Source organism: Aethalodelphis obliquidens, unplaced genomic scaffold (assembly GCF_003676395.1).
Source record: "Aethalodelphis obliquidens isolate GAN/ISIS:26980383/991018 unplaced genomic scaffold, ASM367639v1 scaffold3, whole genome shotgun sequence".
Lineage (NCBI taxonomy): Eukaryota > Metazoa > Chordata > Mammalia > Artiodactyla > Delphinidae > Aethalodelphis > Aethalodelphis obliquidens.
The window spans coordinates 61083724-61101861 of NW_020837947.1; the positions used below are offsets into that span (position 1 = coordinate 61083724).

The window sequence follows — 18138 nt, forward strand, 5'->3', positions numbered from 1 at the left end:
GGCTTTTACAAAATGGACTGAAAAATACTTTTATGCATGGACATAATTAATGTATTTTAAATGCTACTGAGTAGCAGAAGACTGCCACTTTGTGTTGTTTATAATGATTGTTGTTTTGACTTTTTAAATAGGTTAAAAATCTAAAGTAGGAGATATCTCTATATGTATGGCTGATTCATTCTGTTGTGCAGCGGAGGCTAACACAACATTGTAAAGCAACCATACTCCAATAAAAATTAATTAAAAAAATCTAAAGTAAAACCATAAAAAGCATGACAATACAATCATATACTATAAGTTGAGTTGTATACAGAATTATCACTACCATGGTACATCATTATTTTGTTTCATGAAATAATTATTTCAATGAGATAGACTCTAAGGCTTTTTAACTTTATGGTTACATTTAAGGTTATATAAGTGAGAAATCTGAACTTCAATATATAAGATGCTTTAAATGAAGTTTAGAACACACAATATAAAAAGTGCCACTATGTTTTGACTTCAGTAAATTTTAGATCTATGTTTATTTGCTTATTAGGTCTTAAATTATTTTTTCTTTTGATATAATAAATGGTAATTATAACAACAAAATCTAGTAACATTGAAAAATGTTCTCCCCTTCATTGATAGCTGGAATATAATAGCACTACCACTAAGTTCTTTGACTTGACTAAGGATGACTCTGTAAGTAAGCCAAAGTAGTACCTGCATTCTGAAGGATAATAATCCTGTATTAAGCATACTATAACATTTAGCCTTTATGCGGATATATAACAGTCAGTATATAATTTAAATTTAAAGTACATTTAAATTTACTTTTTTTAAAAAAAAGGAATAGCTGAGCCAAAAAACTCTTTCTGGCTCCATTTTTCCTTTTGAAATTGTAAATATTTATAAAAATAAATTTTGCTGGTCGTAAATAAAGTATTGCTTCTACACTATAGGACATGAGAGTGTTCGACCTTAATTCAAAATTTAGATACAGACTTTTAAGGACTACTGTAGGCACTATAGAGTTTAGGAGCAGTCACTATGTTTAAATTGAATAACTGATCCGTTTCAAAAAGGGCTTGGTTATGAACTTGGTAGGTTCTCTAGTGGCTTGTTACTTTTGCTGTTTTAGGGTAAGATCAATTTTCTAACGGATGTTGCAGCTCATATATGATTATGCCCAAAGAATAAAAAAATAAGAAACCATCTTCCAAATTAAAAAAATTCATATTTTTGTGTGTATAACACAAATTCACAGATTTTAAAAGTACAGCTAAAAGATATCTACTTTTTAAATGCTGTATATTTCAAATAGAGAAGATATATAGAGTGGCGACTGAATACTACTTTTGAACTGTTAATCAGAAATTAAATAAAACATTTCATAAAAAAAGAAACAGATTTTTATATCTAAGATACAATTTATTCCCTGTATGCTTTTATTAGGTGAAAGTTAACTACTTCATGTTACAAAATAGTCCTTTTTAAACTACTCTTAAAACAAAAAAGTTAATATACAGCTGAGATCAACATCAATTACAGCAGTTTTTGACAATATCAGTCCTTAAAGAGAGTAGTAAAAGAAAGATTTGATTTCTATACAGTCAAAACAATTAGACTGATTAAACCATAAAATAATTCATTTTGATTCATGCATTGCATATATTATACTGTTTTTCTTTAACAGTTACTTTAGTCTATTGAATTAAATAAAAGCAAAGAATTGATTTCTTGTGATTATGCAATCTAAACTTGTAAGTCAAATGGTAAAGGCAGGTGTAATGAATACCTGAGGAAGATTTTGAAAGCGTTCTTCCCTAAGAATAACAAAATTATTAGAGATAATTCCTTCTAATAACTGTTTTTTTAAGAACAGGAGAAAAGAAACATATTCAAATAGTTATAAATCAGTAAACTATCATTAGAGCTGATTCCAAACATTCTTCCTTTGAGAATTAATTAACTTTCTGCAATGAAGACAGAATCTATTTTATCTTACTTTGAAACCAACTGTCAGTGGCTGGTTGGGGTAGTGCATTAGAACAAAGCTCAGAGGGAAATTCTGCAGTCCTAGATGATCTATCTATATGTCTGCAATGGGAGCAAGAGAGAAATGGTGGTGTCCGTGTTGAGGATTTGCTGACCTTGTTTTTATACACTTTCTCTTAATCTCAGAACTATTTCATAAAATTGTCTGTCATTACGGGTTCAAACATACAACATAAGCAATGACAAAAATTCCTGTGTGTTAGAGATCTCTCTAACTAAACTTTAATAAAATATGGTATGTTATAAATATTATTAAGTATAACATATTTAGAGTTTATCCCTAAGATAACATATAGTGGCTAACTGGATGTAAGAAAAAAAAAATCCACAGGTTACATCTGTATGAGTGTTCCTATGAAGATACTTAGTTGTAACATTATAGTGATTTATTCTTGTAATTTCCTCTACAAGGTGAATTACAAATTACTATTATACTGGTTTCCCATGGTCTGAACATTCTGAGAAATGGCAAATTCTCAGTTATAAGTAAGTTTAACATTAATCATGCTTCTTTTCAAAGACATGATAGTTAACTTCAAAAGCACTGCTTAAAATTAAATTTCATTGTCTAATGAGTTATTTTATGATAAATTCCACTGCTAATTTGTTTCTGAATGTCCATATATTCAGAATATTTATATGTATTGTTTAGTATTTCCCTATTGCTTACATTTGATAAATATCTAAAAAAATTCATGTAATAGCATATAGATTAGATTTTTTACTATAGTTCTAGTTACAAATATTAACTATAATAATGGAGTGTATTTTATTCTGTAGTTTTTAAAGTAAAGAGATTCATTTTTACAGATGATTAATTTGTCACACTGACAATTGATCACAACTCTTTAACCTGTTAGGTAACATAAAAGTATAATGTTTTTAGATGGGGATGTTATATTATAGACAATAAAGTCTTAAATATTTCCATCATTAAGTGTTATACCTAATAAAAAGTCAAACTTAGTAATGAACTTTCATTTCCATATCCTTAAAATCTGAAATGGTAAGTAAATTTTCTCTATTAGTTTTAGTAAAAACAGTTTAAAATCTTAAAAGAATGCAATCCAATAATAGTATCAACTTTTTCTTATCTAACAGTTGGTCTCTGATTAACATTAAATTGAAAAATATGAATAAAATAAGTTAAAGATTGACAAGGTATCCTAAAATAACATTTGAGGCACTGTATTTTCATAATTGTAAAGCAGCTATTTTATTTTAATAACTGAGAAGCAATCCTTAACCTTTATGAAAAGATTTTCCTTCTAAAGCCTGAAATTCAGCATTATAATGTAGAAACATTAGACATGCAAAACACCTAGCAAGCTCTAGGAAACCAAAAATCTGCAAATGATGATACATATTGTACTATAGAAAGCAGACCTTCCTAACAAAATATGGTTCACAGTAAGGCTTAAGGCATATGATATTTTTCTGAAGAATTGTTATTGGAGAGTTATCCAGAGTCTGAATGCTAATATGATGAAGTTGACTGGATCATTAAAAAAATGAAAAAGGAACCATGTACATTATCTTTTAGGTCTTTGGTCTTCAATAGACATATCAGATATATACACAGTCCTTTTTCTTTGGGCCCAGAATACAAGTAGGATTTAATTGTGTGCTAACTACTCTATATAACACAAGCAATTACCTATTGTGAAACAAAAATAGCTATAAAGCAGGATTTCAATTCCAGTCAGAAATTCACCAAATTATGCCACAAGGAATGTTATTTGCACAACTTTTCTCAGTGCAACATCGCCATCGTGAAAGGTGGCAATGATAATATTACTACCTTTAAAAATGTACAAATTATTTTTATTAGAGATAATAGTACATACTGACTTTGATAGTTTTCTTTCCATAACTCAAAACAAAAGGAATGTATTGAAATTAGGTGATATCTATAATTATTAAACTTTAATCAATGCATTAAGAAACAGGTAGCTGGTGATCGAATGAGTAAGTTGCTCTTTCCTTACTGTATTTTTCAGACCACTTACGAGTTAGATCTAGATAAAGACTTGGTTTATGAGGCCGGTAATCCAGGTACACGGTATTACTGATTCTTTTGGGAACAGCTTTTTCAATCTGAGTTCCTTCATGCCACTCATTAAAAGAGGTGATGGAAATTATACTGGGGTGGGCTTGGAGTGCAGCACTCAGAGCATCCTCATAATATTTCCCATTGACTCGGTTGCGAGTGTTTTGAGTGTTCCACGGACGGATGCTGGTATCTATGTATCCTGGGCCCACACTTGGGATGAACATTAGGTCGAACTGATCACAAAAAAATTTTAGCTTAGCCCAGTTCTCATAGGATGAGCCGTAAGTAAAGCCATTTGTGGCAAAATACGTATAAATTCCATCAAAACCACCTCGAAGAATTTCATATCTATGTTTTTTTTCTACTAGAAGTGCAATAAACAATGCATCATAAGGAGAGTTGCGAATGCTCTGAGACCCTGAGCTGGTTAACAGATTGGCCCATTTTTCAGCTGTTGTGATATAGGAATCATAGACATAAAACAGTGGAAGAGCACTGCCATTCTTAGTCTTGTACCTGTAAAAGGCAGGATGATTTCCATATCTAGAATACAAACATATATGAAAGCAAAATGAATATTCATAACTCAGTTGCAATAGACAATAATTGTTTATGTATTGAAAATGAAGGTAATCAGTGCAGTTTAAGCACATTGTTCACCTTTGGGGAATTAGCTATGTAAGTGTAAACATTAAAAATGCATTTTTAATTTTACACATTGAAAAATGAGATACTGGATACATTAAGACATTAACAAACAAGAAATTATACTGAGGTTTAGAAATGATGACTAACACAATAAAAAGCCCATTTTCTACATGAAAATACTGTTTTTTTTGTATAAGGGATAAATGTCCCACTGTTGCTGACATGTGTTTTGTAAGAATATGGCAGCTGTCACAGACTATTATTAGTAAACCCTTAAACAAAATGAAACTGTATTAATAAATTCTTTCCTTGTAATCATACTAAATGAAAATATTAGCTGTGGATCTACCATATCTAATAGCAATTCAAAATTGCAAAAGTAATTCACATTTCATACTCTGAACTTGCTTTTAAAAAGACAACTCTATATTCATAAGATTTGCAGAATACTAATTTAAATGTCAGATGACAGAAATCATAGTCTAATATACACATAAAACAGTAAAAACAGGAACCTGTAACTATTCATACAGAAAGTAAATTATAAGGAAATTCAGAAATGTTCTTTAAAATGATTGCAGTATTCATTACAAAATTAGTTTAAACTAATTTTAATATGTCATACTGTAAGTCATTCAAATCTCTCAAATATAAACATACTTTTCTTATAACAGTAATTATCATTGGATCATATAACAGTAATTATAGGACAGAAGAAACTCACTTGTCTATAATGTATCTGATATTTTGGTACATGTTTTTATCATCTCGATTCTTATATGGTTCAATATGAAAAGTGACCTAAAACAAAAAATATTGATTAGAGAAAAAATTATGATGTAAAAATAAAAAGGAAATCATATTCCATATTTTTAATAAACTTAATATAAGATGAATGCGTTTTTTATTAAAGTGTAGTTGATTTACAATGTGTTAATTACTGCTGTACAGTGAAGTGATTCAGTTATACATATATACATATTCTTTTTTATATTCATATTCTTTTCCATTATGGTTTATCATAAGATATTGAATATAGTTCCCTGTGATATACAGTAATACTTTGTTGTTTATCCATTCTGTATATAAAAGCTTACATCTACCAACGCCCTCCCCTGGCAACTACCAGTCTGTACTCTATGTCCATGATCCTGTTTCATAGATAGGTTCATCTGTGTCGTATTTTAGATTCCACATGTAAGTGATATCATATGATATTTGTCTTTCTCTTTCTGACTTCATTTAGTATGATAATCTCTAGTTGCATCCGTGTTGCTGTAACTGGCATTATTTCATTCTTTTTTTTAAAGGCTGAGTAGTATTCCAATGTATAAATGTACCACATCTTTATCCATTCGTCTGTTGATAGACATTTAGGTTGCTTCCACGTCTTGACTATTGTGAATAGTGCTGCTATGAACATTGGGGTGCATGTATCTTTTTGAATTATAGTTTTGTTTGGATATATGCCCAGGAATGGGACTGCTGGATCATATGGTAATTCTATTTTTAGTTTTCTGAGGAACCTCCATAGTGTTTTCAACAGTGGCTGCACCAACTTACATTCCCACCAACAGTGTAGGAGGGTTCCCTTTTCTCCACACCCTCTCCAGCATTTGTTATTTGTAGCCTTTCTAATGATGGCCATTCTGACAGGTGTGAAGTGGTACCTCATTGTAGTTTTGATTTGCATTTCTCTAATAATTAGCGATGCTGAGCATCTTTTCATGTGCCTACTGGCTATCTGTATTTCTTGTTTGGAGAAATGTCTATTTAGGTCTTCTGCCCATTTTTGGATTGGGTTGTCTTTTTTGTTGAGTTGTATGAGCTGTCTGTGTATTTTGGAAATTAAGCACTTGCCGGTTGCATTGTTTGCAAATATGTTCTCCCATTCTTTAGGTTGTCTTTATTTTTTTTTATATATTTATTTATTTATGGCTGCATTGGGTCTTTGTTGCTGTGTGCGGGCTTTCTCTAGTTGCGGCAAGCAGGAGCTACTCTTCGTTGCGGTGCGCGGGCTTCTCATTGTGGTGGCTTCTCTTGTTGTGGAGCACGGGCTTCAGTAGTTGTGGCTTGCAGGCTCTAGAGCACAGGCTCAGTAGTTGTGGTGCACAGGCTTAGTTGCTCTGCATCATGTGGGATCTTCCTGGATCAGGGTTTGAACCCGTGTCCCCTGCATTGGCAGGTGGATTCCTAACCACTGTGCCACCAGGGAAGTCCTGTCTTTTCGTTTTGTTTATGGTTTCCTTTGCTGTGCAAAAATGACAGATTCTCCTATACCATTAAAATAGCATTCTACAAAATAATCTACACTTAATATGTACTCTTATTCAAATAATTTATAATAAAATTACTTTAAAAAATCAAAAACTAGTACTATAATGGACAATAGTTTTCAGAATGCTTGTTACTGATGTGGTTTATATATGTCTACCATGATAGCAGAAAGCAGTAACCAAAAAAGGTTATATATAAATCAAGAAAAACTAATTATGGCTACCAAAACCATTTTGTATGTCATTTATAACTAGTGGAGTAGATTAACGGAAATATCGTGTGTACTGTCTACTTAAGATCTGCAAAAACAACTATGAGAATTTTCACTTTCATTACTAATTTTACTAACTTACCATTAACCATTAAAATACTTCATGGCAATATAATAAACTAAAATATTGTCAACAAGAGTTCAGTTTCTATGAAGCATGTATGGAATTAGAGACTTCTATGCTACTGAAATATAAAATGCCTTTGTTTTCAACCACCTAATTAAAGTGAAATATATTTTACATTCATCAGTGCTACTAGTTTTCACATAATTATAAAGTCAGACAGCATTTAGTGAAACTATAATTCTCTACTTTTAATAAGATTTCAGTAATATTATACAAAGAAAATTTTTATTAGTAACAAAGTAAGGTCAATTTTGTTTGTGCAGTATATTGTAAGTATGGCTAGGGCAGTTAGATTTTGCAGTAGCTCTGGTATGTATGTGCTTTTTAACTTCAATTGAAAGAAAAGTGGCAAGGGTATAGGTATTTTCATACTCTTATATAATGTAACCTTGGGTAATCTCCCTTTAGCTGTAACATTTCCTAAGTAAGTTTCCATTTTATACATAAAGGACACCAAATTTAAGCAAATATCCTATATTATAATGAATTTGCATTTGAAGTTGCAAACTCTACATGGCTTCCTTCTTTTTTGTAAAGTGCAGATCAATACATTTATAGTAATTCAAAAAGCCACTATTTTATACAATACTTAATAAGTTAGAAATATGAGGGAAAATATTAATTGCAATAATATTACCTTGTAGGCTTAATGAATAAATAATGTGATGTATCACCATTCCACTGTTCCATTTGGAAAAATCTATTAGACCAATATACTATAATGACTTTAAAAATGATAGAATGCTATATACAAAATCAAATGTTTGCATTATCTTTAGATGGGGAAGTAAGACTCCTATAAGTGTTCCCTCATTTCATGCTTCTAATGTTGACCATGCACCCAAAGTGTACTTCCTAACGTGAAAGTCTGATGATCCTGGAGAGTGATATTAGCAATATGATGACATAAAATGTTCCTACTATTTATTCCTTTTTAAATCAACAAATTGGACATTCATACATGAGGAAAAGTGCCTTTGTGGTGTTCTGGGACCTAGTGTCTTATTCCAAGGAACACAGGAGTTGTCTCACTCACCACAAAGATGGTAAGAGACAAACGTCTGCTCGAGGTGGGGAACCAGAGGAGCCAGCCAAACTGCCTAGACCCCTTTTGTTCTTGCCAGGCAAAAAACTGTGTCAGTAAAGACCCAGGCAGGCACTCACATACAAGACAGAGAACTTGCAGAAGTCTAGACCTCCCAACGGGAAACTCCAGCACATAACTGGAGACAAAAAAAAAAAAATCTAGTTTGGTTGCAACAGAAGGCAGTAGAGAAGCTTTCTTGGCACCATGCCTCTGCCCAAAGAAACAGTGAAAGGGGAAAAGGAAAGCAGTGAGTGAGTGCCCAGCTATCCCAGCTAGACTGGAAAAATCATTTCTCCACCAGCAACTGGAGTACTAAGATGGGAGCTTTAGAACCAGGGGTAGGGAGGATATTAGGAAAGATGCAAGTTAGAACTTCAGTTGGTGGGAAAGGGATTGTTCTTAGCAGAAATCCACCTAGGAGCCACTGGGATCACCCTACTGGATCTGCAGGTGCCCCCAATGTACCCAGTGGTAAACCCACTTTCCCCCCACTCTATGTTTGTTTGCTCCTTGTGTGGGGTCCCAAGTGCCAATGCAAGAGAAAGCTCCAGTAGACTGAGAGCATGCTCAGAAACCATGAACTTGAGCTATAGCAACCTTTTAGAAAACAAGAGAGGTTTCCAATAGCCAGCCTGGTGAACTGTAAGAAACAGAGATGGCATAAATGTTTAAAAACTCACCCAAAAGAGGGAACAAGAAGACTGGAGCAGGTATAAATTCACGAAAACAGTAAAAACTTGGATAATATCAACACTATAGAATATAACATACCATCTGCTGAAGGCAACAAGAAAAAAGTTTTTGCAACTTCATATGCAAAAACAACAATGCAAATCTAAAGGGATTATGAAACATCAAGGAAACATGGCATCACATAAAAATTATCTATTTCTAGCAATCAATCAAACTCAAAGGCACAGAATATTGCAACCTATCTGATAAAGAGTTGAAAATAGATGTTATAAAAAAACTCAACAGGTTACAAGAAAACTCAGAAAGACAACTGAATAAAATCAGGAATAAAATATGTGAACAAAATGACCCTTTATTAAAGAGAAAGAAATTTTAAAAAAGAACCAAACAAAAATTCTGGAGCTGGATAGCATGCAATGCAGAGAATATGTAGCAAGGCAGAGCATATGAAGATAGAAAAACTGACTTGGAGGATAGAAATTTTGAAACAACACAAAAGAGAAGAGGGAACTTAGAAAAAGAGCAAAGAAAGCCTACATGATCTATGGATATTCTATGGATATCCATATATCCATCCATACATCCTGACAAATGTCAGGATAATCGGAATTCCAGACAGAGAAGGCAGGGGCAGGAAGTTAACTTAAAGAATAATAGCTGAGAACTTCCAAAATCTGAGGAAAGACTTGGACATACAAGTCCACAAAGCTAGTAGATCATCCTAGTATCTCAATGCAAAAAGACATTCTCCAAGATATTAAAGGCAGGCAAGGGAAAAAAAAAGAAGAGAACTTACAAAGGACTGCCAATAGCGCTATCAGCAGATTTCTCTGTAGAAATTCAATAGGTCAGAGGACAGTGGAATGACATATTTGAAGAGTTGAAAGATAAAAATGGCCAGCCAAAACTACTTTATCTAGCAAAGTTATCCTTTAGATATGAAGAAGTAAAGCCTCTCCCAGACAAACAAAATCTGAGGGAGTTCACCACTATTAGATCTGCCTTGCAAGAAATGCTGAAAGGAGTTCTTCAAGCTGAAATGAAAACATAAAAAATTACAAAATACTCTGGTAAAGATGAGAAACATACAGCCAGACTTAGAAAACTTTAATTCTGTAGGAGGATGGTGTGTTAACTACTCAACTATAGTATATAGGAAAAATAACTATACCTACTATAAGTTAATAAATAATATAGAAAAGAGGTAAACTGTGGCATCAATATGCAAAAGGGAGGAGCAAAATAATGGATACCTGAGGGGTTAAAGATAAGTTTCTATAAACCTAAAATGGACTGTATTATGGAACCCCCCCTTGATAACCACAAAGCACAAATCTAGAGCAGACGCACAAAAGAGGGGGGAAAAGAACATAGCACCATGAAAAATAACCAATTTACAAATGTAGGCAGACAGAGAGAAAAAGAAATAATGGAAATACAAAACCAGACTGCAGTTGATAAGATTACATATTAATAATTGCTCTGAATGTAAATGGATTGAATTCACCAATGAAAAGGCACATAGTGACTGGATGGATAAAGAAACAAGACCAAACTGTATGGTGTTCTTAAGAGATCCCATTAAGCTTTAAGGATGCACACAGACTCAAAGTGAAGGGGTGGAAAAGATATTACATGCAGGTAGAAACTGCAGTGGAACATAAATTTCAGAATGTAAATTTAAACAGGGATGAAAAATTAAATGACCAAGTAGAAGCTAACTTTTTATGGAAATGTTTCCATGTGCTGTGACAATTATTTTTGTGTTTCTTCTGGTTATTTTCCTCCATATCAACAGATCTTTATAATTCACTGTACGTAAGATGATTACTGTTATCTTTCTTTACAAAATTATGTCTCAGCAATTGTTTTTGTTTCTTTGTAGTTTTACTTTATAATTTTATTGACGTAAATATATCTCTGTTCTAGTAGGAAAAATAAATGGTTCTGGTGATGAGGGTGATGTAGGAAGATCCTGAACTTACCTCCTCCCATAGACACACCAAATCTACAGCTAAATATGGAACAATCTCCTCCAAAAAGAACCTGGTGGAGTGACCCCATCACATCTGGCAAACGAGAGGGAAACCACATCAAAGCAGGTAGGAAAGGCTGAGATACAATCTCACCATAAAGCCCATCCCAGCAGTGACATACAATCAGGAGAGAACTCAAAACCCAGAGCTTCTCCCTGAAGAACAAATAGCTTGTATCCCACATCTGGCATACCAGTTTCTAAGACAAGCCCCTGAAAGATGAGTCGCCAAAATATCTGGCTTTGAAAACTAGCCAAAGGGATGTAGCTCTTAAAGAGCTTGCATGCAGACTCATCCATCCCAGGACCAGTGCAGAAGAAGCCCTTCAAAGAGCACCCAGATTTTACGTAAAATAAACTCATTTGCTAGTTTTAAAAGCATTGGTCTGAGAGGCAAGGGTCTGCTGGGATATTCTATGGGGAAAGAGGCTGGAGGGTTCTATCTTCCTGTTCACCCTCTGCTTGTTAAAGCCAGCAGGTGCCATTTTTTTACTTTCTTTTCCTTTTTATCTTTTTCTTCTTTCAGCAGGTGCTGTCCCTGTACTCTCCATCTGCCCCACTCCATGTAGTGGGTGTCACTGTTGAGCTCTTCCTCTGTCATGCTCTAGAGCACCAGTATTTCCCAGAGGGGAGCTTCTACCTGGTGACCTACATTTTGCAGCTGCCACAAAGGGACACCTCTTGATCACATGGACCTGGAGGCCAGGGGAGCTTGTGTCCTGGGTCCTATGGGACTGTAACAACAGACAGTTTTTGGTAGAGTACCACTCTTATGGCATTGCACAGATATCCAACTGAAACATACCCACAGTCTTTCTGAGAAACAGGCCTACTTCCTTCTATAGCAGCTTTGGTCTGTGGGGCAGGCTTCTGGTTTTGCACACTTATAGGAGCCTACAGAGGTACTCTCAGGGAAGGGAGACAGTGGGCACAGTCTTTGCACTCTCTCTCTGCCTTGCTCCAGATCACTGTTGTCTTCAGAAAAGGAGTTATATTCCTATATCCTTGGCTGGTGCCCTGATTTTTGTAGCTTGCCAGGGGATGCCTCTATATCATTTGGCTCTGGTGGTCAGGGGGAGCTTCAGGTTTGGCACAGTTCCAGAGTCTACAGAGGCACTCAGGGTATGGAGGTCAGAGAATGCCATCTTTTTGCTCTCCCTCTACCTCGCTATAGCTCACTGGTATCTCCCAGAAAAGAACACTTAACTGGAGCCCCAATTTTTATGACTGCCACCCAGCAAACACCCCCAGATCACCTGGCTCTGGTGGCCAGCAGGGCTTACACTGTGGTCCTACAGTTCTGAATATATTTGCACTTGTAAAAATCTGCTGGCTGAGGGTCTAAATTCTAATCAGCCTGAATCTAGGTGCTACCTGAAATCCTCTCCTTAAGGACGGTGACTGGTCTCAGCACACTTCAACTACTAGAAGCTATTAAAAATAAAATAGGCTGCTTAGACAACTACAAAAGTTTGAGACAACCAAGAGCTAGGGAAGGGCTGAATGATAAAGTTCATCTCATATGCAAGGCCAATGCTTTAAGACAGAGAGAGGTGAATGTATCATCAAATGCATAGAAACCAACACAGAGTCAAGCAAAATGAAGAAATAGAGGAATATATTCCAAATGAAAGAACAAGATAAAACCTCAGGGGGAAAAACCCTTAAAGAAACAGAGATAAGTAAGTAACCTGATAAGAGTTGAAAAGTAATGGTAATAAAAATGCTAACCAAATTCAAGGAGAGAATGGTTGAACACAGTGAAAACGTCAACAAAGAGAAAATGTAACAAAGAGGTCACAGAGCTGAAAAATACACTAGAGAAGTTCAACAGCAGACTAGAAGCAGCAGAAGAAAGGATCACTGAACTTGAAGACAGGGCAGGAGGCACTCACCTAATCCGAGCAGCAAAAAGAATGAAAACCAGTGAAGATAAATTAAGGGACTTCTGGGACACTTGTGTGAAAGTTAGTTTGCTAGATGTTGTCCTATAAGGAGCAGAGAGAGAGAAAGGGGAAGTAAACTTATTGGGAGAAGTAGTGACTGAAAAATTCCCCAACCTGATGAAAAAAATACATCCAGATCAAGGAAGCCCAGAGAGTGCCAAATAAAATGAACCCAAAGAGAACCACACCTAGACATATTATACTTAAAATGTCAAAATTAAACATAAGAACCCACACATATATAGTCAAGTAATCTATGATAAAGGAGCCAAAATATACAATGGGTAAAGGACAGCCTCTTCAGTAAATGGTGTTAGGAAAACTGGATCACTACCTTACATCATATAGAAAAAATAACTAAAAGTGGGTTAACTTGAATATAAGATTGGAAACCATAAAACTAGAAGAAAATATAGGCAGTAAGCTCATTGACATAGGTCTTGGCTGCAAGTTTTTGGATTTGACAACAAAACCAAAGGCAACAAAAGCAAAAATAAACAAGTGGGACTACATCAAACTAAAAAGTTTCTGTACAGCAAAGGAAAATATCAACAAATAGAAGCAACAGAAGAAAATATTTGCATATCATGTATCTGATAAGGGGTTATTATCCAAAATATATAAAGTTCTCCAACTCAGTAGCAGAAACCTATTAAAAAATGGGCAAAGGTTCTGAAAGGATATTTTTCCAAAGAAGACATACAGAGGGCCAACAAACACAAAAAAACACTCAAAAGCACTACTCATCAGGGAAATGCAAACTAAAACCACGATAAGATACCACTGCATGCATATCAGAATGACTATTATCAAAAAGAAATAAAAAGTGTTGGCATGCATGTAGAGAAAAGGAAACCCTTGTGCACTATTTTTGGGAATGTAAATTGGTACAGCCACTATGGAAAACAGTAGGGAGTTACTTAAAAAGTTAAAAATCGAACTATCATATGGTCAGGCAATCCATTACTGGGTATATGTTTGAGGAAGACAAAAACACTATGTCGAAAAGATACATGCACCCTCATGGTCACTGCAGCATTATTTACATAGCCAAGATAAGAAAGGAAACAACCCAATGTCCATCAACGTATGAATGGATTAAAAAAATGATGTGTATGTATATAACACATATCCCACCATAAAAATGAATGAAATAGGCTTCCCTGGTGGCGCAGTGGTTGAGAGTCCACCTGCCGATGCAGGAGACATGGGTTCGTGCCCGGGTCCAGGAAGATCCCACATGCCGCGGAGCGGCTGGGCCCATGAGCCATGCGTCCAGAGCCTGTGCTTTGCAACGGGAGAGGCCACAACAGTGAGAGGCCCGTGTACCGCAAAAAAAAAAAAGAATGAAATCTTGCTGTTTGCAACAACATGAATTAACCTTGAGGGCATTATGCTAACTGAAGTAAGTCAGACAGAGAAATACCATACGATCTCAACTACATGTGGAAAAGACAAAACAACAAAAAAACCAAGCTCATAGATACAGAGAACAGATTGGTGGTTGCTAGAGCATGGAGGAGGAATGTGGGCAAAACATACAAATTTCCAGTTAAAAGATAAGTATAGCATAGGGATGTAATGTACTGAATAATGGCTATAATTCATAATACTGTATTGCATATTTGAAAGTCCTTGAGAGAGTAGATCTTAAAAGTTCTCATCACAAGAAAAAAAATTTTGGAACCATATATGGTGATGGATGTGAACTAGACTCATTGTAGTTAACCATTTCACAGTATATTTAAATGTCATATCTTTGCCTTGTACACCTGAAATTAAGATGTTGCATGTCAATTATATTTTAACTTTTAAAAAAGTAAAAAAAAATAAAGAATATTTCAAATGAAAAAGATCACAAATAAACAACCTAACTTTGCACCTCAAGGAGCTAGAAAAGTAGCAAACTAGGCCCAAAGTTAGCAGAAGGAAGGGAATAATAAAGATCCTAGCAGAAATAAATGAAATAGAGACCGGAAAAACAATATAAAACATCAAGAGGTGGTTTTTCAGGAAAAAAAAAAAAGGAAAAGCCTCAAGCATAACTAAGAAAACAAAAGTGAAGACTGAAATAAAGTCAGAAATGAAAGAGAAGAAATTACAACTGACACTACAGAAATATATGTTATAAGAGACTACTATGAACAACTATAAGCCAAAAAATTAGATAACCTAGAAGAAATGGATTTTTTCTAGAATCATTTAACCATCCAAGACTGAACCAGGAAATGGAAAGTATGAACAGACCAATAACATTTAAGGAGATTGAATCAGTAATCAAAAGCATCCCAACCCTGAAAACCCCAAGACCAGATGGTTTCACTGGTGAATTCTACCAAATATTTCAAGAAGAATTAATGCCAATTTTTTTCACTTTTCTAAAAAACTGGAGAGGAGGGAATACTTCTGAACTCATTCTACATGCCAGTATTACCCTGATACCAAAGCCAGAAAAGAACCCTACAAGAATAGAAAACTAGAGACCAATATCCCTATAAAACATAGATGCAAAAATTCTCAACAAAATACTAGCAAATTCAAGAATTCAGTAAAAGGATTATGTACCATGACCAAGTTGGATTTATTACTGGGATTCAAGGATGGTTCAACATATGCAAATCAATAAATGATATAGCACATTAACAGAATGAAAGATTAAAATCATATGATCATCTCAATAAATGCAGAAACAGCGTCTGACAAAACACAACATTCTTTCTTGATAAAAACTCTTAACAGATTGTGTATAGAAGAAACACACCTAATTATATTGAAAGCAATATACACTAAACCCACAGCTAATATTGTACTCAGTGAAGAAAAAGTGAAAGTTTTTCCTCTAAGATCAGGAACAAGGTGCTCACTTTTACTACTCTTATTCAACCTAGTACTTAAGTATCCTATCTAGAACAATCAGGCCAAAGAAAAGGCATCCAGACAGTAAAGGAAGTCACTATTGTCAGATGATATGATCTTATATATTGAAAATCCCAAAGACTCAACATTGCAGGACATAAAATCAGTACACAGAAATCAGTTGCATTTCTATTACACTAAAAATGAAGCATCTGAAAAATTAAAAAAAAAAACCCACTATCACATTCACAGTAGCATCAAAAACAAAATACCTAGTAATAAATTTAACCAAGGAAATGAAAGACCTGTACGGTGAAAGCTACAAGACTTTGACTGAAGAAATCAAAGACAACACAATATAATGGAAAGACATGCCATATTCATGAATTGGAAGAGCTAATATTGTTAAAATTAACTGCCCAAAGCCAATTATAGATTCAACACAATCTCTTATCAAAATCCAATGGCATTTTTCACAGAAATAGAAAAAACAATCCTCAGACTTGTATGGAACCACAAAAAACCTTGAATAGCCAAAGTAATCTTGAGACAAAAGAACAAAGCTGGAGGCATCACACTCCATTTTCAAACTATATTACAAATCTATTGTAATAAAACCCGTATGGTATTGACATAAAAGCAGACACAGGAATCAATGAAACAAGTAGAGAGCCCAGAAATAAACCAACACAGATGGTCAATTACTCTGACAAAGAACCAACAATATATAATGAGTAAAGGACAGTCTCTTCAATAAATGGTGTTGGGAAAACTGGATAACCACATGGAAAAAAAGAAAACTGGACCCCTACCCTTACACCACTCACAAAAATTGCCTCAAAATAGATTAAAGATTTAAACATTTAAACATAAAACCTGAAACTGCAAAACTCTTAGAAGAAAATAGCTCCATGACATTGGTCTTATTAATGATATTTTGCATATGACATCCAAAGCACAAACAGTGTACAAAATTTAAAAAATGTAAGTGGAACTAGATCAAACTCCAAAGTTTATGCAATGCTAAGGAAACAACTAACAAAATGAAAATGAAAAGGTAACTACAGAATGGTAGAAAATATTTGCAAACCATGTGTTGGATAGGGGTTAATGTCCAAAATTTATAAAGAACTCATACAACTCACTTTTTAAAAATCTGATTAAAAAATGGGCGGAGGACCTGTGGAGACTTTTTTTTCCAAAGAAGACAACAAAATGGCCAACAGTTACATGAAAAGGGGCTCAACATCACTAATCATAAGGGAAATGCAAATCAAAACTAAAATGACATAGTCATAAAAACAGATGTGAGGTGCTATCATCAAAAAGATAAGAAATAAGTGTTGGGTGAGGATATGGAGAAAAGGGAACCTCTTTTCTTGCCTTGGGTAGTTCCTTCAAAGAAATGAAATCACCTGCACCCCCATGTTCATTGCAGCATTATTTACAATAGCCAATACATGAAAACAATGTTAAGAGTCATCTATGGATAAATGGATAAAGAAAATGTGGCACATACACACACACACACAATGAAAAGTTAGTCATGAGAAAAATGGAAATGCTGCCATTTGTTTACAACATGGATGGACCTTGAGGTCATTATGCCAAGTGAGATGGATTGGACAACGAAAGACAAATATTGTATGATATCTCTTATAGTGGAATCCAAAATAAAATAAACTTGAAAAAACAGAAAGGAATGGTGGTTACCAAAGGCTAGGAGGTAGGAAAATGAAAGAGATGTTGTTTAAAAATATATACTTGGGGCTTCCCTGGTGGCGCAGTGGTTGAGAGTCCGCCTGCTGATGCGGAGGACATGGGTTCGTACCCCAGTTCGGGAAGATCCCACATGCCGCGGAGCGGCTGGGCCTGTGAGCCACGGCCGCTAAGCCTGCGCGTCTGAAGCCTGTGCTCCACAACAGGAGAGGCCACAACAATGAGAGGCCCGCATACCACAAAAAAAAAATATATATATATATACTTGCAACTAGTAGATAAATAATTAAGTTATGGAGATCTAGATCTAATCTAACTGATTATAAACAACAAAACTGTATTACATTAAACTTGCTAATCAACTCTCTTAACTGTACCCATCA

At 34.6% G+C, this 18138-nt stretch overlaps 1 protein-coding gene across 1 annotated transcript in view; it reads right to left on the reverse strand.

Annotated features, from left to right (window-relative positions):
* Nucleotides 1-3835: 3835 nt before the first annotated feature.
* MANEA (mannosidase endo-alpha) overlaps nucleotides 3836-18138 on the reverse strand; it is a 77214-nt gene continuing 62911 nt past the window's right edge. The window contains exons 4-5 of the mRNA XM_027090280.1: nucleotides 5469-5545; nucleotides 3836-4639 (exon numbers count right to left, since the gene is read on the reverse strand). Of these exons, the coding sequence (XP_026946081.1) occupies nucleotides 3982-4639; nucleotides 5469-5545 (735 nt within the window). The 3' untranslated portion in view covers nucleotides 3836-3981. The remainder of the gene's footprint in view (nucleotides 4640-5468; nucleotides 5546-18138) is intronic.